This window comes from Lissotriton vulgaris, chromosome 3_1 (assembly GCF_964263255.1).
Source record: "Lissotriton vulgaris chromosome 3_1, aLisVul1.2, whole genome shotgun sequence".
Taxonomy (NCBI): domain Eukaryota; kingdom Metazoa; phylum Chordata; class Amphibia; order Caudata; family Salamandridae; genus Lissotriton; species Lissotriton vulgaris.
Genome location: NC_141689.1, coordinates 1,323,989,507 through 1,324,011,559, shown reverse-complemented (window position 1 = coordinate 1,324,011,559; position 22,053 = coordinate 1,323,989,507). Strand labels below are relative to the sequence as shown.

The following is a 22,053-nucleotide window of genomic DNA, read 5'->3' as shown; positions in this document are numbered from 1 at the left end:
GGCTAAATTCAATAAACAAACACAGCGCGAGGCTGAAATAAATAAATAAATGCAGCGCGAGGCGGAATTAATTAATTAAATGCAGGTAGGGAGCACTCTGTTCGTGGGTGGGAGGGTCAGCAGCTGGGAGGCCGTAGCAGGGAGGAGGGGCGGGCCAGGGGTCACACAACAAGATGGAGGGTCACAGGGCACCGGGGGCTAAAGGCTGAATTAATTAAACAGACACAGCGCGAGGCTGAATTAATTACACAGACACCGCGCGAGGCGGAATTAAATAAATAAATGCAGCGCGAGGCGGAATTAAATAAATAAATGCAGCGCGAGGCGGAATTAAATAAATAAACACAACGCGAGGCAAAATTAAATAAATAAGCAGTTACAGCTCTGTAGTCTCGAAGTGGTACCACCAGCCGGCCAGATCGTCAACAGGAGTGACTTATAGGTATATATGTGTCCAGATATATGGTTAGATATAGGTATACTATATCTAAGCAAGGGGTGATTACACGACCTTGCCCCAGCTGAGTGATCAGCCAGTTGTGTCAGTTTGGATAGCCAGCCAGGGGTGGCAAAAGATATGCTGCAGCCCCTGGTAGGCCTTGGATACACCTACGCCCTTGGTACCTATAGTACACTGTACAGGGGCTGATAAGGTGACCCAATATCCAATTGGAGATGTACCTAAGGTACATGGAGTCCATTTTACAGAGAGAGTAGATAGCTTGGGACCCTGATTAGCAGGATCGCAGGCCAACTAAGTCAAAAACCAGCTAAACACTAGGCAAAAAATCTGGGGTAACCATAGTTGGGTATTCACCTTCCTACACAAGGCAAGAACCGAGGTACAGGCCTGGTCCCCTCTCCCCTTTTCCCTTTACGGCAGATCGGCCATCTTTAGGATGGTCTCATTGCCGGGTATCCTGTATCAGGTCCAAAATTATCCAAATGACGTTCCTCAATTGTGGTTCAAAGAAATTAACTCACTCCTCAATATGTTCTTATGGGATGGTGGGGCTATACGCTTTGCACTATGGATCTCTACTCAATCCGCCTACTCTGGCGGGATTGCAGCATTCAACATATTCACTTGTTATGCAACATGTTGCTTGACATGCTGTACGGCTGTCCATGGTTGGACCACCTGCCTCCAGCCACTAGAGATTTTGTCCAGCTATTGAGACGCGTGGTCCGGCAGATGGGATGGTGAGGGCGATTAACTTGACAACTCTGTTATGGCGAGGATCCAAACTGACAGGGTTCCGTACATGGGACCTCATTGGCATATCCACACTTGGGTACATCATGAAGGGAATAGTTCTAAAATCCTTCCAAAACTGCAGGAAGAATTTTATCTCCATCGTAACCAATTCTATAAATACCTTCAATTACAACACGCCATATCTCCGTACTTTTCAACATTGACAGAGCTTCCGGAATTCCACCCGCTAGAAGGCAATTATTAATGAGGGATATTGGAGCCAATAACATTAGACAGATATACCAAACTATATTTACGCATAATAATTGTTCCGGTGCCCAGGTTAACGTTGGTTATTGTACGTTCTCTTATTATTTCTCTTGTATATTCACTCTGGTACAATACGACAAAAGAGATATTTTTTATTGACGTGTCTGCCTTGGGCCTATGTTGTACCGATACAAAACTAAATTTAAAAAAAAGTGTTATTGTGGTGTAGTTGTGTGATTGTTCTGCCGGCCTAGGGAAGTTATAATATTTATTAGGCTGTGCAGATAAGTCTCACAGCTACACACCCTATAACATATTTTTGAAAACAAATTACCTTTACCTCCTAGGATTTCTATTCTGGAACCAGGCTTTCTAGGACCTGATAGCTACTGCTACCATACTCCCTTCATACCGGAAGGCACTGAGGACCTTTAGATCAATAAACCATCTCAATTCTTGATCTCCACTCGCGGTGCAGTGGACAGTTCTTCTTGCCCTTAAGGTGATTACCCACATACAGAGTGATCTTTAAATAATCAGCGGCTATTCATTTGCCTGTACGTATCTTAATTTTCATTACATCTGGCACACTTTTGTGCCTTCCAATTGCACATTCCTGCTTATCCAACAGGATCTCCTTCCCTGATACCAGGCAAGTGATGCAATCATTCCAAATTATAAACTATATAGGAAGGCTCTTTTATACATTATTCGTACTCTTGCTTCTCTTTAATATTTAGATACCGGGCGCTCTTACTCTTGTCCTGATGACCTTAACATTAAACAAGATAAAAACAGTATTGACATCTGACCTAATTTGACTCCCAGCATTCTGTTACAATAACGAAAAAAGGAGTCATATGTCTTTTTAATCGTGATGCACTTTGTTTTTCTATATTCACTCCTCACTGCACCTTTCATCACCACAAGCATGAGCACTGGACCTTTTTTCTTTTACAAGAAACATGAATTGATACTAAAGTATGTAATGAATACATTAATTGAAAAAAAACCTGCCTGCATTGTATGCCTTGGTATTGTATAAGAAGATATATTCTCGATCCTCTCCTAGGAGAAGTGTTTATTACAGAGATTAAAATCCAAGTGAACTGTTGTTTTCTAATATAACACAATTAGGGCATGGTTGTTGTAGGAGAGTAGGGTCTGCTTCCTCTGGTCACTCCCCCTTTTTGCTGTGATTCACTGGTTTTTCGACTTTAGTGTGGCTCTGGGCCTGCTAATCAGACCCACAGCCCAGCTGTTCTCTCTCTAAATTCATACCATGTACTTTAAGTACATACCTAATTGGGTATTGGGTCACCTTTGTGAGCCCCTGTATAGTGTACCATAGGTACCCAGGGCATAGGTGCATCCAAGGCCTACCAGGGGCTGCAACATGAATTATGCCACCTCTGGCTGGCCATCCAAACTGACACCACAGGCTGATCACTCAGCTTGGGCAAGGTGGTGTAAATCACCCCTTGCTTAGATATAGTATTCCTATATCTACCCTTATATATATAGACACATATATACCTATAAGTCACTCCTATGGCAGGCCTTGACAATCCTGAAGGCAGAGTGCTTGGTTTTATGTGAGATGGTGCTCTAACATGAGCTGAGCCCGTCTGCTGCTTTCGGAACCATGTCCTTATAGCTGTTCTATGATATAGCCATACCATATACTCTTAAGTGCATTATAATCCTCTGGGTTAATGCTAACTTTAGTTTGGCTTTATTAAAACATGTTGTGTAAGGTGTCAAACACTTTGGAATACTACCACCCCCCCCCCCCGCCAGTCCTGGTGGCGGGGGTAGCATTCCACCCTTCTAGAGGGAGCAGACATGTAGTTACTGCTTTACCCGGTTAAAGTTAAACAGAGCCTCAGCATCACAAAATGTATGCTGCTGCCACAGACACGAGTCTGACCTCCTGCAGCTGGACGAAACTCCGGCAAGGGAGGCCTGGGCAGTAGGTTTCCTGTCGAGGTAGGTGCTAGCCCCTCCCCAGACAGCCTGTAGTGTATTGGGACAGGGTGGGTTCAATGGAAACATGCTTTTCCAGACACTGCCTGGGGCACACAAGGTGCTCCGTGCATAGCCCAGTTCAAACCAGTTGCTGGGACACTCCAGCCCTAGCACGAAACTGGACAAAAGGAAAGGGGTGTAACCACCCCCCTCCCAGGTTCCACCCATAGGAGGGACCTAGCAGGTAATCCAGCCCCTTAGTTTAGTATAAAGTTTGGAGCTGTGTCTAGAGACATTAGATTATCCTGGAAAGAAACTCTGAAACGAACTCTTAGACCTTCGACGTTCCATATCGACTGGAAGACTGAAGACATCTCCCTTGTGGTCAAGGAGTGACCACCTTGTGCAAACAGGCGCCACCAGTAACTTGCCGGTTTGCTTTGTCCACGCTCCCGCCGAAACCTGAAGACTTAGCGACTCAGGAACTGGACTTCCAGACTGCTCTGACTCCGATCCACATCAAATCTGAGACCCGTGGCGAACACGAGAGACGTGGGACCGGACACCCTGGACTACCTGCTCTTTGCTAACCATGCAGCTTCTGAGGTACCCTCGAAGTTGTGCATTGGGGTTTGAGAAGCCCTAGACCCGAGCAGCATTTGCACCGAAGCTCAGCCCTCCACACTCCACGAGTGCCGCGTGGGGCCTGCGTCTGCATTTCAGTCTCCGCGGTTGCTAGCCGGTTGGCTAGTGGCCCTCCTGAAGACATATTTGTGAAACAACACCGCTTGCCTGGTTGCTTCGGGCTTGCTGCAGCTTCCCTGCGAAGGAGAAGCTCCCCAGACCTTGCTGGTCTGAACTGAAGCCAATCTTCCCATCCTACGTGGATTGCATTTGCCAAGGCTTGTTGGGTCAAATCCAGATACCGACACCGAAGTCAACTAGATCCTTCATGGGACAGCTCGAATCCAGCTCCTGGTCGTCGTCGACGCCTCCTGGTCCTCGTGGCTTCAGAGACAAGCTTCACCTGATTGCATCTCGACATCGCCTGGTTCCTTCCTGGTCACTGGCTAGTGACCCAGACTCTGTCCCCTCTGCTTTCAGGTTCTTCACGACTCCGATCCACCCTTGGATCCAACTGGACACTTTTCTTCTGGTCCACTGCAGCACTTTTTTGCAGCTCTCCATAGGAATCAGCGACGAAACCTGACACAAAAGAACACCTATGCACCCGGCTTCCCTGGGTGAGGTAACTCAAGTACTCCGGTGCTCCCCTGGGTGTTAACTATCCAAGTGTCCTAGTTAAAAGGGTTTTACCGTAGTCCATCTGGAAGTGTCCAGAATCTACTACTTTGTAACTTTTACGTTATCATTATAACTCCATGGTTACTCGCGTGTGTGTTTAGACACTGCACACGTCTCCCATGGGCCTCCTACTTCCAATCCCTTGGTTGTTCAGTGTAGCCCCAGCGATTCCCTAGGCTCTAGGCCTATTCCCCTTTCCTGAAGTGGTTATTATACCACTTACTTAGTATATGGTTCGTGAGGCCCCTAGAGCAGAATTGTATTTGTGCAACTTAAAGTATGCTTATTGAGTAACTTGTGCTGTATCTCGATGTCTGACCTCATAAAGAGTTCCGAGGGGTAGTGTTAGTAATAAATACATATATATTTTATATAAATATACTTTGTGTGGTGGCCTTTCATTTGATATTCAAGGGATTATTATTGGTAAAACAGCTGGCTTCACATGCTCTCTGAAGTTTTAGACTAAGACTGCTTTGTCCATGCTACCACTAGGATAGCTGGTCTATAAGGTTGACGTTACAACCATCACCATAAGGATCGTTTTGGACTGGTGCAGGGTGCCCACTAGAATAGTGGACATCATATACCAGGCCAACTGCTCACAGTTGTGTCTCCTGCTACTTTCTGGTGCCTAAGAAGGGCGGAGGTCTTAGTCTTATTCTATACCTGGGCTCTCTCATTACTTCCTCCGAAAAGAGAAAAAAGAAATTCAGGATTCTCATCCAGGTCCAGGTCTTGTTTGCCCTCGACCCTAGAGACTAGATGGTGGCGTTGGACCTGCAGGGTGATTACTTCCATATTCGTGTCCTGCCGGCCCATAAGCGCTACCTGTAGTTCATGGTGGGATAGGAGTATTTTCAGTTTTCAGTGCTTCCTTCTGGTCTGACCAGCGCCACCTGGGTGTTAACAAAAAGGATGGGGAACATAACAGAACACCTTCGGAGGTCAAGTGTGCCACTTCCCCCCCCCCTGCCTCGACGACGGGCTGTTGCACGCAGGCTTCCCCCAGGCAGTCATCAACCACCTTTAGACTATGGTGAACCTTCTGTCATCTTTGGCCTTCACTATCAATGTCCTGAAGTCACACGTGACTCCTTCTCAGACGCTTCCCTTTATGGAGCCATTCTAGACACAGTTTGGTTTTGTGCCTTTACCCCAGTAAAGTATGTCCAGGACATTCAGGATGTGACCCTGATCTTTCAGCCCTGGGCCTGGATTTCAGTGAGTTAGACTCTGAGGCTGATGGGACAGATGGCCTCTTGCATCCAGCTGGTTGAGGACGCCATATGTTGACTTTGCAATTCAGCCTAACATCTCAGTGGGCTGATGGCCAAGGGGACCTTCCCGACAATGTTCAGATTTCGTAGGAGACTGCAAAAGACATGCAGTGGTGGGTACTGTACTGCGATCACGTAATCAGCAGATTCCTCTTCCTTCTCTTCCCAGAGCGGACACTGGTGACGATGCATCACTTGTAACTTGAGGCAGCCATGTGGGAGAGGTGGAGATCAGAGGCCTCTGGTTTCCAGTCCAGTCCCTGCTCCATGTCCACCTCCTGGATCTGAGGGACATCTGGTTTAAGTTAAAAGCCTTTGTTCCATCCACTAAGGAGAGGTTAGTGCAGGTCAAGGACAACATCACTGCCATCTGTTACTGCAATAAACAGGGTGGGATGGGGTCATGGACCCTGTGCCCAGAGGCCCTACACCTTTGGACATGGCTGGACCACCAAGGGATCTCCCTGGTGGTTAACTACCTGGCAAGCCGAGTGACAGGGTGGACCAAACTTGGCCATCTACGCCTGGTAGATCACAAGTGGCAATTGCATCTGAACGTGATGCATGGTCTCTTCCATAAGTGGGGAGAACTTTAGCTAGATCTCTTCCCACCGCCGAGAATGCCCAAAGTCATTACTCTGGGGTGTTGGAGTTTCCAAGTCGATTCTTGCAAAGTTTTATGAGAAGTAAGAAGACTGTCTGATCCTTTTTTTACTCTGCCGCTTGTTCCATGGAAAGGTTGTTTCAGTGTTATGAGACAAGTGATTAATCAAGATTGCATATTTTTTATTTTACTGTTATAGAATAGCTCCCAACATCCTACCTTAGAGAAAAACTGTCACTGATCTGCCGACTGTATACTGGCATACCTAGTCTACCACCTTGCAGTATTGTCCAGCAGTTTATTGTTGCAACATAATGCACATCAGAACTATTAAAATTGTGTGGAAGTAGGCACTTGAATTTTATTATTGTCTCTCACTCATAAAGTTAAAATGAAGACAGTATTACCCTTAGTGATTGTGAGAAGTTGGCCTGATATATGATGTCTCCAATTCTGGGGGCACCTTGTATCAGTCCAAACAATCCCTTGTGGTGGTTGTAAGTCAACCTTATAGACAAGCTATCCTAGGGGTAGCATGGACTAAGCAGCCTTCAGGCTAAACTCAAGAGGGCATGTGACACCAGCTGTTTTACCAATCACAATCCTGTAATATCAAATGAAAGGACACCACACAAGTTATATATTATAAAAATATATGTATTTATTCTCAGAATAATCCTCTAAACTCTTTATGAGTCTAGAAGCACAAGCGTTTAAACAAAAGCACAGTAAAACATATGAAAGTTGCACAATTATGGATGAGGCCCAGGGGCAACTCAAACCATATACTAAAATAGTGGTATAAGTATCACTAATCGAACAGTGGTAAGGCCTGAGGCCTTGGGAATCGCTGGGGCGATTCGGGACTAGCAGTAGTGAAGTCGGGAAAAGCCCGCGGAACTCGGGTGCAGCGCTTAAAGCACAGGCATGCACCAATGCAAAGTCAATGGTGCTTAAAAGTTACAAAGTTACTGTTTTAGGAGTCTTCCGACTGGACTAGAATTACCAAACTTTAGACTTAGACACTAGAGGTGTATACCAATGCAGGAGCACCGGTGTTCACGAGTTACCTCACCCAAAGGAAGCGGGTGCATAGGTGCCAAAGTGTGTCGGGTTTCGTCACGCAGTCTGATGGTGCCTGGAGATGAAGATGCTGCAGGCATCCTGAAGAGAAGAGTCCGGTTGGATCCAAGGGTGGATCGAAGATGTAGAGTACCTGAAAGCAGAGTGGACAGAGTCTGGGTCACTCAGCAGTGACCAGGGTGGAACCAGGCAATGTCGGGCGCAATCAGGTGGTTGTCGAGAAGCTTGTCTCCGCTGCCACATACACTCTGGGGCACCAAGGATGTCCAGGAGTGGATCACGAGCTGGCCTACGAAGACTCTCGCTGTCGGCGGTGTCGGCTTCCGGATTGGAGCTAACAAGCCTTGGCAAAGGCAACCCACGCAGGATTCGAAGATCGCTTCTTTTTCGGACCAGCAAGGTCAGAGCGGGTGCTCCTTTTCAGGGGAGCGAGTGCCAGTCTGGAGCAACCAGACTAGCAGAGCAAATTCAAAGGTTCGTCGGTACTGGGGCCACTAGCCAACGGGCAAGCGACCGGACCAACGCGTCGAGCAGAAAGATGCAGAAGGGGCCCACGCAGCACTCGGTGAGTGTGGAGGGGGTAGCTTTGGTGCAAAAGCTGCTCGGGGCTGGGGCTTCTCGAACCCCAATGCACAGCATCGAGGGAGCCTCGGGAGCTGCACGGTGAGCACTTCGTGGTTTTTCCAAGATGGCCGGCCCCACGCTTCAGGTTGCCTCCACGGGCCTCAGATTCGCTGGGACTGTGGATCGGGCTGTTGGAAGGCGGGAAAGCTGGGTCTTGTCAATCTCTGTCGCTCGAGTACCGGCGGGAACTGCAACAAAGCAAACGGTGAGGCACTGGAGGGTGCCTGTTTGCACATGGTGGTCACTCCTTGACCACAAGGGAGATTTTTCAGTCTTCCACGTCGAGTGGGATGTCGAAGGGTCCAGAGTTCTGTATCAAGGTTTCAGTCAGGATAATCTCATGTGCGTGAGCACTGCTCCCACCTTTATTCCAAATCTGTGGGCTGGATCACCTGTAAGGTCCCTCCTATGGGTGGGACCAGGAAAGGGGGTGGTTACCCCACTTTCCCTTTGCCCAGTTTCGCGCCAGGACTGGGGCTGGTGTGCCCCAGAACCGTTTTGACTGGATTATGCAAGGGAAGCCTTGTGCTCCCCATGTAGTGTCTAGTTTCATTCAATCCACCCTGCCCCAATCCACTATCTCCTGTCTGGGGAGGTGTAGCACCTCCCTGTGACAGGAAACCCTTTGTCCAGGCCTCCCCTGCCAAGTTTCGGTCAGCAGTAGGAGGTCAGACTTGTGTCTGTGGCAGCAGCATCCATTTTGTGATGCTGAGGCCTGGTTAGAATTAACCGCGTTTTAGCAAAGTAACATGTCTTCTCCCTCTAGAAGGGTGGCATGCTACCCCCTTCGCCAGGACTGGCGAGGGGGTAGTATTCCAAATAGTATGACACCTTACACGACATGTTTTGATAAAGCCACACCAAAGTTAGCACATAACCGCAAGGATTATAATGCACTTAAGAGTATATGGTATGGCAATATTCCGGAACAGGTCCCGACAGCTGCAGACAGGCTCAGCTCATGCTAGAGCACCATCTCACATAAAATCAAGCACTCTGCCTCCAGGATTGTTAAGGCCTGCCATAGGAGTGACTTATAGGTATATATGTGTCCAGATATAGGTTTAGATATAGGTATACTATATCTAAGCAAGGGGTGATTACACCACCTTGCCCCACCTGAGTGATCAGCCAGTTGTGTCAATTTAAGTACCAGCCAGGGGTGGCAAAAGATATGCTGCAGCCCCTGGTAGGCCTTGGATGCACCTATGCCCTGGGCACCTATAGTGCACTGTATAGGGGCTGATAAGGTGTCCTGTACCAAATTGGTTATGCACCTAGGGTGCATGAAGTCCATTTTACAGAGAGAGCAGATAGCCTGGGACCCTGATTAGCAGGATCCCAGGCCAACTAAGTCGAAAACCAGCTAAACACTAGGCAAAAAATCTGGGGTAACCATAGTCAGGCATCCACCCTCCTACAGTTATCTTCTCATGTTTCTCAAGTGATAGAAAACTAAAGATATTCAAATCTCATTTCTGAATTGATAATTGTCCAGTCAGTTGAGTTTAATAGGACACTAGTAGGGTTTACCAAAATGTCCGAGGTTATGATCTAATCCCAGTTCATGTTCCAGTGATAGAGAACGTTAGGTGCCAGCTCATAATGATTAAGTTTTGGTTTGTCCCTTCCCTTACTATATTAAGAAGATCTTAGATTGCTCAGGTAAACAACTGGTCTGAAGTATGAATCATTCTTGATCACGCTGGGGGGATCAGAGGAGCAATGGTTCACCCCCCTTTGACTGACTGAACTGCAAGCTGTCACTTGCAGACTTATCTTTCTAGTTTGGATGGGAGGCATTTTACTACTTGCCCTGGGGAGTGGGAGTTTGTGGATTTGTTTTTTGTTATTAATGGGGGAACGCCTTGAGTTGCACTATTTGCAGAATGAGCCACTAACTTCTAGGAAATGCATGCCAGCCGCAGAGACTGGGGCAAGGGAAGAACTGAGGTAGTACCCTTTTACGGGGACACTAACATATGGCTGACACACAGAAGTATAAATACATGACCTGGAATATCAGAGCATGCACACAATGGCAAAGAAATATAAAGTGCTCTCCTACCTTCTCTGACGGGGGGTCCAGATAGCCTTACTGCAGGAGACACACCTCACGCCAAAGGAGGGAGCAGCGTTGCAGAGGTGCTGGAGAGGCCACATCTACCACACCACGTACTCTACTTACACGAGGGGGAGTATTAATATTTATACAGGTGGGGATCCCATTTCAACTCGTAGACCCGAGGCCTTTATGTAGCAATTCGGGGATGGTTAGAGGGGCGCAAACTGAACAAAGTGAATGTTTACGCCCCCAACGCAGAGCCGCCTGCATTCTTTAGCCAACTGAATCATTGCTTGGCACCATATTTGACTGGCACCACAATAGTAGGGGGAGACTTTAATAGCGTAGATGATACACACTTGGACAGATCCCACCCTCCACTGCTAGGCTCTCAGGCCGTGTGTGCCTCACAAGCATTAAGTGCATGGTGACGACGCTCTGGATTGCTGGACTCCTGGAGAGCCCTACATCTCCGGGATAGGAACTACTCCTAATTTTCTGCAGTGCATGAGGTGCACGCACAACTGGATGCCTTCCTATGCAAGGCAGATATACGAAGTATGATCCTCGCCACACAATACCTCACACGCACAATATCAGATCATAATCCAGCAGTGCTGACTTTGGGGTGAGCGCGCCCTACACCGACGATTTCCACTTGGAGGCTCCGCCCAGATGTCCTGGAAGATCTTGTGTTCCGGGAAGAGATCAGAGGCAAAATCACACTATACTTTACTGACAATGCAGGGACGTCCTCCTCGTTGCAAGCAGAGTGGGATGCCTTTAAGCTGGTGCTAAGAGGTCCGTGCATAGCACAAACCACAGGGGTCAGGCGCATATTCCTACGAGAGTTTGAAGAGGGGGATGAGATTCTCAGGGGACTGTAGTGCAGGTGACCAGACCACGTGGAGCTTCAACAGGCAGTACTTGAGGTCAAAGAGGAGGTGGCGAGACAGACTGAGAGGCTCAGGTGTTTTGACTACAAACAGTATCTTGAGTGAACTCCCGCAGAAAGGGACAAGTAGGGGTCCCTTCTAGCGTGACTGCGAACCCAATAGGTAGGGGTCCCTGCTGGTTTAAATAGAGGACGAAGAGGGCACCAGACACTATGCACAGGCAAAGATCAAGTCTTTGCTAAATATTATGCTGGGCTGTATAAGGGATCAACACATTGTGACAGAACGACGGCCCGGGAATACCTGGAGGGCCTACCGGTGAGAAGCCTGGATCCAACAGAGACGGAAAGCCTGGGAACTGATATTGTTACAGGAAGTGAGGGCTGCCATCAAGTGTATGGCTCGTAACAAGACCCCGGGCACAGGGGGGTAGGAATTGGCCCCCAGACTGGTTTTATTATATCAGGCTGCCCATGACACCAGGATTCTACCAGAGAGCACAAGGGAGGCCCTCATTGTCCCGGTGCTGGCGTGGGTAAAACTGCTCTACGCAAGCCCCGCAGCCAGATTACATACCGTGAAAACTATATCCCTTAGACAATCGGTGCAGAGAGGCACGAGACAAGAGTTCCCCCTCTCCCCATGGCTCTTCGCCCTTGCCATGGAGCCTCTGGCTTGCAGGACGAGAAGTGGGCAAGACTACAGAGGAGTGCGGCTTGGGGAAATGAGGCAATACATAGCCCTGTATGCAGATGATCTCCTCCTGTTCCTCCGGAATAGATCTTCAGACTTGGCAGGAGCACGATCCATGTTGGTTCAGTTTGGTATTCCAAAAAATCAATTGGGGAAGTGTAGAGGAGATGATAGAATCACCCTCCTGAACTAGACTTGTAAACAATGGTTCAGTTTGTTAGACTATCCGGTCTTAAGGTCAACTGGTAGAAATCAAAACTGTTTCCCATGATGCCAAACAGACCATTGCCGCCTGACCTAGGGGACCTACAATGGGAGCCTAACTGCCTGACCTACTTGGGAGTAAAAGTATACCACAGCCCCTCTGAGCTGTTAGAGGGCAATGTGGGTAGAGCGATACGCTCAGTCCGACCCTCTTTGGATTTTTGGAGGCCCTTGCTGCTCTCAGTTGCTGGACGAATAGCTGTCCTAAAGATGGTGGCACTTCTGCGACAGCCTTACCTTTTCCGAACTCTTCCGGTGTGAATACCGCAGGCAACATTCAGGGACTTTGACGCAATGATTGTATCCTTCATCTGGGGGACAGGACACAGGAGGGCAGCGCTGACCACATTGCAGCGCCCCACGACTGAGGGAGATGTAACAGTCCCTCACTTTAAAGGATACTACATAGCAGCTCAACGGTACTGGATGATCCAGTGGCTGGTAGCTATGCGGAACCCGGATAGAGAGCAATACCCCTTCGTGCCGACTTCCCCAAAGCTTGCGAAAATAGTAATGAGAGTACAGATTAACTCATCTGGAGACACAGCCGAAACTAGGGTGGTGACCCATTGCTGAGGCTAGTAGGTGCTAGAATACCCTATTTTCAGGACCTACCTATAACTCTGCTATACCTCCTCCCACAAGGAAAACACTGGGCTGGGCTGGAGGTTTGGGAAGAGCCAGGTCTGGAAGTGATGGGGACCTCTACCGGGACTCTGAACTGCTCCCTTTTGAAGAGTTCCAGACGGATTATGACTTGCTTGGAGGCCAGTTCTTAAAACATAGAGCTCTAATGCTGAGGATAAGGAAACGCTGGGGCACGGGCAACACAGAACCGCAAGTGCTCGGGGGATGCCAGAATGTCACAGTCTCGACAGGAACGATAAAAACAGTTCCTGCCTTTACAAGGCGATGTATGTATGTATGTATGTATGTATTGGCATTTATATAGCGCACTACTTACCCGTAGGGTCCCAAGGCGCTTCGACCGCTGCGAAACCCTTCCTGGCTTCCCTGAGAGATGGTCCCCTAATGGGTATCTCCAGGGTGAGACCAGGCATCCCCGGCGGTCTGGTGGGGCCGTTAGTGAAGATGAGGCAAGCTAATGCCCAGAGTTGCCGAGTGTGATCGCTGATCAGAGTGGGCACCGAGGCGAGAGAATTATCGAGTCCGCTGACCCTGGTCCAGAAACCTGCCGCGCCGGGAATCGAACCCTGGTCCCGGGCCGTCCTCTGCTCTCGGGTCTGCCGCCTTTAACCAGTGAGCCACACTACTTCAAACAGGACATACAAAAACCATTATAACGCTAACGAGTGCAATGGGAGGAGGACCTGGGGAGACAGATCCTGGAGACAGACTGGGGTATGATAGTTGGGGGAACACCGAAGGCGTCCAGAAACACGCGGTTCAAACTAATAAACTACAATGTGCTCCAAAGAGCATATCTTACCCCGTCTCGAATAAGAGGATATTTTGGAGTAGAATCAGCAGTATGCCACAGGTGCGGGAAGAGAGATGCCTTGCACACATTTTGGGAGGCTGTACGACGCACAATAGGAGACGCTTGCAACTGAAGGGAGGGGGAGGCATTTATTAGTGTTAAGGTTAGAGCACAACAGAGAGTATGTACCCAATTGTATATGCATAACGTTGATGAGACTGAATGTATGTTATGAATATCTGAAGACCCAATAAAATCTGGTTTAAAAAAAGAAAATGAATCATTCTTGGCTCATTGCAGCACACATGTTCAAATTTCTTGTGTGAGTTCCTTCTGCAACCTCATATGCGGAGTTCTGCAAGGATCCTCCCTGAGCACGAACCTCTTCAGTGCATACATGATCCCTCTAACCAGTATCATTCCCTCTCACAATATTATTCTTCTATCCGAACGCTGATCATATGCCAGTCTTTCTCTCCCTCATGGACAAGATGCCTAGTAACTGTCTGAAGTTCAATGCCTGCATGACTGATGTAGCCAACTGGATGAAGACCCACTATCTAAAGCTGAACACAAACAAGACCCAAATTGTGATCTTTGGGAAGAGCACATCATAGTGGGTCTTCACCTAGTGGCCAATAGAGCTAGGACTGAAAACCACCCACGGCAAGAACGTAGGGATCATCATGGACAGCAAACTCATCATGACTGCGCAAGTCAATGCCGTCACCACCTCATGCTTCAATACACTGAAGAAGCTGAGGAGAATTTTCAAATGACTGAAGGCTGCAGACAATTCAGAACAAATTTCAAAGATTCTAGTATATTCATAATTGGTACCCTTTTTCCTGCAAATAAATTCTGTCATTTGTTTCATTCTCTTAGGTAATTACAAAACTTGCGGGGATGGAGGAGCAAGAGCTTGCATACTCAACTAAAGAGGATCAGCAGCAACTTCTACAGAAGGTTCTGGCAGCTTCTGACCTTGATGCCGAGGAGGAGGTTGTAGCAGGAGAATATGGCTCTAAGGCTCAGGTAGACAAACATAAATATGTTTACCCTCTTTATACCCGTATACTTGCAGTGATACTTAACTCTCTTTTTTGTGTCTACACATTTTGTCTTTAATAACAGCAGCCAATGATGGACACATGTTAAGTCCTGTTAGACTTTCTTTATGTTGTGTACACGTGCTACGATAGTGTGTTTAGAAACTGTATTGTTAGTTTTATGATTGGGCAGCGTTTCACAGCTGACGTGTATTTCATGGCATTTTCTGCTCCTTCACTATCAATGGAAATCGATTTCCTAAAATAATTGCTTTTTAGGTCTGGATATAACCGACTTTGTTTGTCAATTCTGGTGGCACTAGACCCAATGCAGCAAAATTTCCTCGAACAGTGGCTTTATAACTATGTAACCATTACCGGAGTACTGTACCCTTCCAGCCCGAAGGAATGTTGTGGACAACAAGTACACTGCATTGTTCTGAAGATATTCTGAACAGAGGCAGACAACCATTGTAGGTTTCCACAGGAAAATAAAAGCTGTAATTCTCTGTTTCACCATACCTTATACTGAAGGCAGAATGCTGTGTTATCTGCATGAGTGTAAGCCGTTTTCCCTTAAAGCCAAGTACAGCTAGTGTCTGTCTTCACTTTTGCAGCTTGCTTAAAAGTTGGTATTTTATGTGCAGGATTCTTTTATTAAGTTATTGTAGCCATTCCTCTGTGAACCATGCATTTTTCTATTGTGATCCATAAGGGCCTTAATATACTTTTACCATCCTCAAATGATTATCCCCCTTTGGCAACTGGGTACCTAAAAAATTGTCTTCTCTGCTTCTTAATGTGCTTTTTGTTTAAGCATTTTGTTGATATCCTGAGCTTTCATTACTGTTTTAGACTCCGCACCTCACCTTACACAACTGCTCAAAGAATTCCAACACCAGAATCCAAGCATTGAGGTAGCCACGGTTAACTACATTTAATGTTTTCACATACAAATTATGGGGCCGATTAGGATGGAGGATTTTCCGCCTCCTCCGGGCCGGCGGAAGCCACCTCCGGCCCGGAGGAGGCGGAAAATCCTCTGCGGACTCACCAAAGACCCACCGCCGCATTACGATGGCTGGTGGGTCTTGGTTTCTGTCCGCTGCTTTTCCGCCGCGGTCGGATTACAACCGCGGCGGAAAAGCTCTCATTTGGCTGGCAGTGTCTATCAGACACCGCCAGCCAAATTAGGAAGCATTAGTAAACATGCTTTTCCGCGGCGGTTTTTCCGCCGTGGAAAAGCATGTGCACTTTTGATTTTGGGGGCCCGTTGCGGGCCCCCAGGGTGTTGGCGGGTGGGGGGTGCTCATGGGGGGTACCTATGGTACCCCCCAGCATTTACATGCACAATGCGGCAGGCACCGCGCGGTGCCTGCCGCTTTGTGCATGTAAATGTAAAACATGCACTTTTAACATTGCGGCGGGTGCTGCTTGAAGCAGCACCCGCCGCAATGTTAAATATCCAGGATGTGACCGCCAGGGTGGCGGTCACATCCTAATCGCACATGAGGGAACGCCGCAGCCCCTGCGGACGTTCCCTCATACTCTGGGGTCGCGGACGGACTCAAGTCCGTCCGCGATCCTAATCGACCCCTAGATCTGTATCTGGATCTTATCCTAGCTCCCAGGGACAGGGCCCTTTATTTTAAATTTAGGGTAGGCGTTCTTCCAGTAGGAACCATGACTGCTAGTTGGAAGGTCCCGGTGCAGACAACCCCTTTTTGTCCCTGTTGTTTGGGTAGATTAGAAACAGTTCCACACATAGGGGCCGATTAGGATGGAGGATTTTCCGCCTCCTCCGGGCCGGCGGAAGCCACCTCCGGCCCGGCGGAGGCGGAAAATCCTCTGCGGACTCACCAAAGACCCACCGCCGCATTACGATGGCTGGTGGGTCTTGGTTTCTGTCCGCTGCTTTTCCGCCGCGGTCGGATTACAACCGCGGCGGAAAAGCTCTCATTTGGCTGGCAGTGTCTATCAGACACCGCCGGCCAAATTAGGAAGCATTTGAAAACATGCTTTTCCGCGGCGGTTTTTCCGCCGTGGAAAAGCATGTGTACTTTTGATTTGGGGGGCCCGTTGCTGGCCCCCAGGGTGTTGGTGGGTGGGGGGTGCACATGGGGGGTACCTATGGTACCCCCCAGCATTTACATGCACAATGCGGCAGGCACCGCGCGGTGCCTGCCGCTTTGTGCATGTAAATGTTACACATGCACTTTTAACATTGCGGCGGGTGCTGCTTGAAGCAGCACCCGCCGCAATGTTAAATATCCAGGATGTGACCGCCAGGGTGGCGGTCACATCCTAATCGCACATGAGGGAACGCCGCAGCCCATGCGGACGTTCCCTCATACTCTGGGGTCGCGGACGGACTCAAGTCCGTCCGCGATCCTAATCGACCCCTTAGTATGGGTTTTTTGTTGCAAAAATCACTTTTATTATACAGCGAAACACCTGCTTTATTCAGGATATTTCCTGTCTAATGTCTTTTTTCATCAGATTTTTCTTGTCAGCTGTACAACAAACTTTGAAAGCAAGACAAGAGCAGAGATCTTGTTTCTTTTTTATACATTGCATTGTCTGAACTCTCCGGCCAGAGAACATGATTTTGGTGAAAATAAAGTAAAAAACTTAACTGAAGAGTGGAAATAGAGGGGGTCGTGGCTTGGCCGGCGATCATGGCGGTCGCGTAGAGCCCGAGCTCTGGACCGGCCTTTCAGTATCCTGATTGAATATCCTTGCCCTGACCATCTACTGGGCTTACTGTGGCAGGATTCTGGTGCGGGACCGGTGCGCTACACTCGGTAGCAAGGACAGCCGTGTGGGTGTGCCGAGGACGGCGGAAACGATCCTGCAGCACTGCCGGCCCCGGCGGCTCCGACGAGGCCTGCAAAGCCGGGGCCTCAATTTTGGCGACGCCTGGGACGGACGTGTCTGTTGGCGGCGGCGGCGGGCGCCGCGGAGTACCGGAGCCTGGGTAGGGGCCTGGAGATGCTGAACGGGGGGGACAAACAACCAAGACCCCCCCCCTCCCCTTCCCCCCGCCGGTAGCCATTGGAGTGGAGCTTGGCCCGGGGCTGCCTAAGTGGACATTGGAGGCGACATTTCCTGACGCAGCTGCCAGTTTTTGCCATCCTGTGTGTCCCGAGAGCCCTCTGCGGGGAGTTAGCAGCGGACTGGTGAAAGGCCCTGGCGGGAGCTGGGGGAGTGTTCGGCTTGCCCTGGTGGTTTGGGGCTGCCCGGTGCTGGTCTGGGCCCCGCACAGCAGAGGGCCCCGGCGCGTAGCAGACGGATCCGATCTGCCCGACATCTGAAGGGAGGCCCAGCATAGTCCTGCAGAGTCGTCGTGGTGGCGGTGAGTGGGGGTAGCCCAAGGAGTTGTTAACTCAGGGGTCAGATCGGGCCCCGGTGGGGAGGACGGGCGGCGCCCAGATCGGACGGGGACCACAGGTAGCGAGGGCCTCAGGCGTGGTCCCAAGGCAGTTAATGGTGGCTCTTGTTGGGCGCGAGCCCTGACCTGTGGGCTGGCGCGCTGGAACCCGTGAGTGGAGGAGGACAGGGGCCAGTGGCTTGAGTGTGGACAGCCATAAGTTATTCCGCAGTCTGCAGTGCCTGGCCCTTGAGGTGCGCCCCGGTGCTCAGGGGATCTACAGTCCGAGACGCCCTGGAGTTTCATACTTGCTTGGGAGTGCGGGGTATACGTTGGAGCTGCCTGGACATTGTTGGCTGGCGGCCTCTGTAGAACACATTAGCTTGAGGCCCTGCGGAGCTCAGACCCTGTCGGACTAAGGAGAGACTTGGGGTGTTGGGGGCCGCATCGAGGCCGCCATTTTGCTTTGGGCGGCGTACATCTGACCTTTCACGACCTGCCCGGGATTGTGAACGCACCTACATAAGAAACTACCACTGCTGAGGGCACGGACAGATGACGCGGGGTGGGGCTTGAGGTGGCCAGGGCAAGCAGGGGCCGATGGACAAGTTTACTGGGGTTGCGGGACCTGGGGGATCCCAGGCTCCGGCGCCAGCTCCTGACAATGCGGCGCTGCTGGCAGCCATCACACAATCAAGGGATATGCTGGACGCTAAAATAGGAGCGGTCGGTGCTGATGTCACCCTTTTTCGCCAGGGCCTGCGGAATGCGGTGGAGCGAATCACTAGCGCAGAGACCCGTATCACTGGGGTTGAAGACGATGTCTCCATCCTAAAGAAGAAAGTAGCATCCATGGAACAGATACAGATGGGCCTGGCCATGAGGGTCGAAGATGCTGAAGGGCGCGCTCGGCGGAATAACCTCCGTTTCGTAGGCTTTCCGGAGGGTTGCGAGGGAGACAAGGTCGAAGACTTCCTGGTGCAATGGTTGGAGGGCTGGATCCCGGCGGACACGCTATCCCGCTGCTTCGTGGTGGAAAGGGCACAGTGGGCGCTCGCGAAGAAACCCCCTGTGGGAGCGCGCCCACGGTTGATCCTAGCCAGATTTATGAACTACTCAGATAGGGACACCATCCTGCGGCAGGCAAGGATCAAGGGCAAACTACTGCATGACAACGCGAACATCCTCATCTTTCCGGACTATACGAGACTGGTACAGCAACAGCGTCAGTCGTTTCTTGTGGCCAAGCCTCGCCTTCGGGGACTTCAGCTCCAGTACGCATTGCTTTACCCAGCACGGTTGCGGGTGATATACAAGTCCCGAACAGTATTCTTTGATACTCCGGAGGAGGTCTTCCACTGGACAGATGAAACCGTAAAAATTAGGGTCAACACGGCTAGGGATGGCTAGTCGGATTCCTCCTCCAGTGGAACTGCCCGGGGGGGGGCCTCAGAAGCAGGAGCAGGCGCTGTGGAAGACCGCGCTCGAATAAGGGCTCGCGATCGGGCTCGGTTGCCCGTAGAGACAGCCCCCCACAGGAACGGCAGACTGATGGAGCTGGATGATCCGGGACTGTGAAAGTGATTCAATGCCTATAAGGGAGGTAGATGCTCAGGTGCACTGTTGCTTTGGGCTGGGAGCCCTTCCCGGTCTAAATGGGTGGGTGGGAGTGACGGCCTAGTTCTTATGGGCTGCCGCAAGGGGATCTATTGGAGGACGTGGGGCTGGGTCTCCCGTTGGGGACCAGGTCGCGATCCGACCGCGACAGGTGCTTCCATGTTTGGGAGGTACGGGGTGTGGGGAGGACGGGGGGTCGGGAGTTTGGGGCTGGGGGTTGGGGTTGGGGGGGGTGTGCGTATGCCTTGCTGCTCGTTATTAGCCATGTGCTGCACTGGATGTGCCTTGTGGACAGCTGTCCCACATGTGATACACTGATCAAATGTCTGCGGTGCGGGAGGGGGGGAGGGTAGGCCCTGGTTCACTGCGAGTCGTGAGTTGGAATGTGCGGGGAATGGAGTTAAGAAGGGGGCAGTCTTTCAGTGTGTCAAGAGAATGGGGGTGGACATTCTGTTCCAGCAGGAGACCCATCTGCTGGGCACGAAGGCCCGATGCCTCTAGCGCTCAGGGTTCACGCATGCATACCACACGGGCTTCTTGAGGGGCTCAAGGGGAGTGGCAGTCCTTATTCATCGGAGAGTACAATACACACACACAAACGCCTATGGACGGATGCGCAGGGCAGGTACCTCTTTCTGCAGGGCGAAATTGGAGGGGATAGCGAGATTCTTGGCAGCGTGTACGCTCCGCCGCCACTACAATGGTCCTTGGTGGAGCGGCTATTGTCCCTGTGGGGTACCATGCCGGATGTCTTATCCATTGTGGGGGGAGACTGGAACGATGTCCTAGATAGGAGCTGTGATAGATAGTGGAGTGGGGTGGTGGCTCCGGCGCAGGAGGGGGAAGGGCCAACCACTAAGCTGCATGCACTGACTGTGTGTCTTGACTGGACAGATGCATGGAGGTATACACATGGGGCGCGTAGGGACTACACATACTTCTGCGCAGCGCGCGATTCCTTCTCCAGACTAGATTATATCTTTATTCCCAGAGCGCTGCCCCAAAAAGTGCTGTCAGCGGAGATTCTGCCGCGAGCGCTTTCGGACCATTCACCGATGGCAGTCACGATCAGCGTAGGCCCAGCCAGGCAGCCGTTTCGGTGGCGAATGTCAGCCTGGCACTTGACGAAGGACGACTATAGGGCGCACATGACGGTTGAGATAGACTGCTACTTGGATACGAACCAGGGCTCGGTGGACTCCCCGACTGTCCTCTGGGAAGCCATGAAGCCGACAATACGCGGCGTGGACATATCCTGGTGCGCTGCGGCCCGGAGAGAGAAGCGGCAGGATTTGTTGCGGCGCGAGGCTGAGCTTGTGGTGTTGGAACGTAGAGGTCGGGAGGAGGATGACGGGCCCGCCAGGCGGCAACTGGCAGTGGCGCAACAGCAATATGCCACGGTTCTGATGGATGAGGCGAGGCAGGCCTGGCTGGCCACCCACAGTCCGATTTATCAATGGGGGGACAAATCGTGCAAGATGCTGCACCGCATGTGTCAGGGCATCATGCATGCTCAGCCGCTGCCCCGAGTCAAGACCCCTGAGGGAGAGCCCCTACTCAAACCCGTAGCGATAGCGGAGAGCTTTGCCGGATACTATGAGGAGCTTTACATGCCCAGGGAGTGTCTGGAGGCCGAAACTGTTCAGCGCTTTATAGACTATCTCCCCCCGAGAGCCGTCTCAGATGAGGTACGGGAACTCCTAGACCGGCCCCTGACAGATGAGGAGCTGGGTGAGGCCTGGGGTGAATTGAATCCGGGCAAGGCTCCAGTTCCCAACGGATTTCTGAGTGAATTCTTTCGCCGTTTCTTGGTCCAGCTAGGCCCACACCTTGGGCCGGTACTGGAGGAGGCGTGCGAGAATAGGGCGCTCCCACCAGACTGGCGACATGCTGAGGTCGTAGTCTTCTCGAAGCCCGGGCGACCCCCCGAAAATCATGAGTCTTATCGCCCTATCTCCCTGCTGAACACGGAGGCGAAGATCCTGGCGAAGGCCCTTGCCACTAGGCTCAAACCCTATATCACAGACCTGGTTCATCCGGATCAGGCGGGGTTCATGCCGCGGAGGGCCACTCGGCACAATATTAGGAGGGCCCAGGTCGCGATATCTGCCTGGAGGCACCTCCGGGAGCTGAGGCGTCTTAATCTAGGTCCGAGATTCCTGAAGTATGTACAGCTACTGTACACCGGTCTTACGGCGTCGGTGCACGTTGGAGGGGCCGTCTCCAGATCGTTCCCGGTCCAGCGGGGGACGCAGCAGGGCTGTCCCCTCTCCCTGTATCTTTTTGCGCTGGCAATGGAACCCCTGGCGGCATGGGTGTGCATCGA

At 50.7% G+C, this 22,053-nt stretch overlaps 1 protein-coding gene across 3 annotated transcripts in view; it reads left to right on the top strand.

Moving 5' to 3' along the window:
• ERCC3 (ERCC excision repair 3, TFIIH core complex helicase subunit) overlaps nt 1-22,053 on the top strand; it is a 1,672,020-nt gene that overhangs the window by 1,614,199 nt on the left and 35,768 nt on the right. For all 3 annotated transcript variants that reach the window (XM_086961802.1, XM_086961803.1, XM_086961804.1), the window contains one exon: nt 14,577-14,726. In XM_086961802.1, the coding sequence (XP_086817928.1) occupies nt 14,577-14,726 (150 nt within the window). The remainder of the gene's footprint in view (nt 1-14,576; nt 14,727-22,053) is intronic.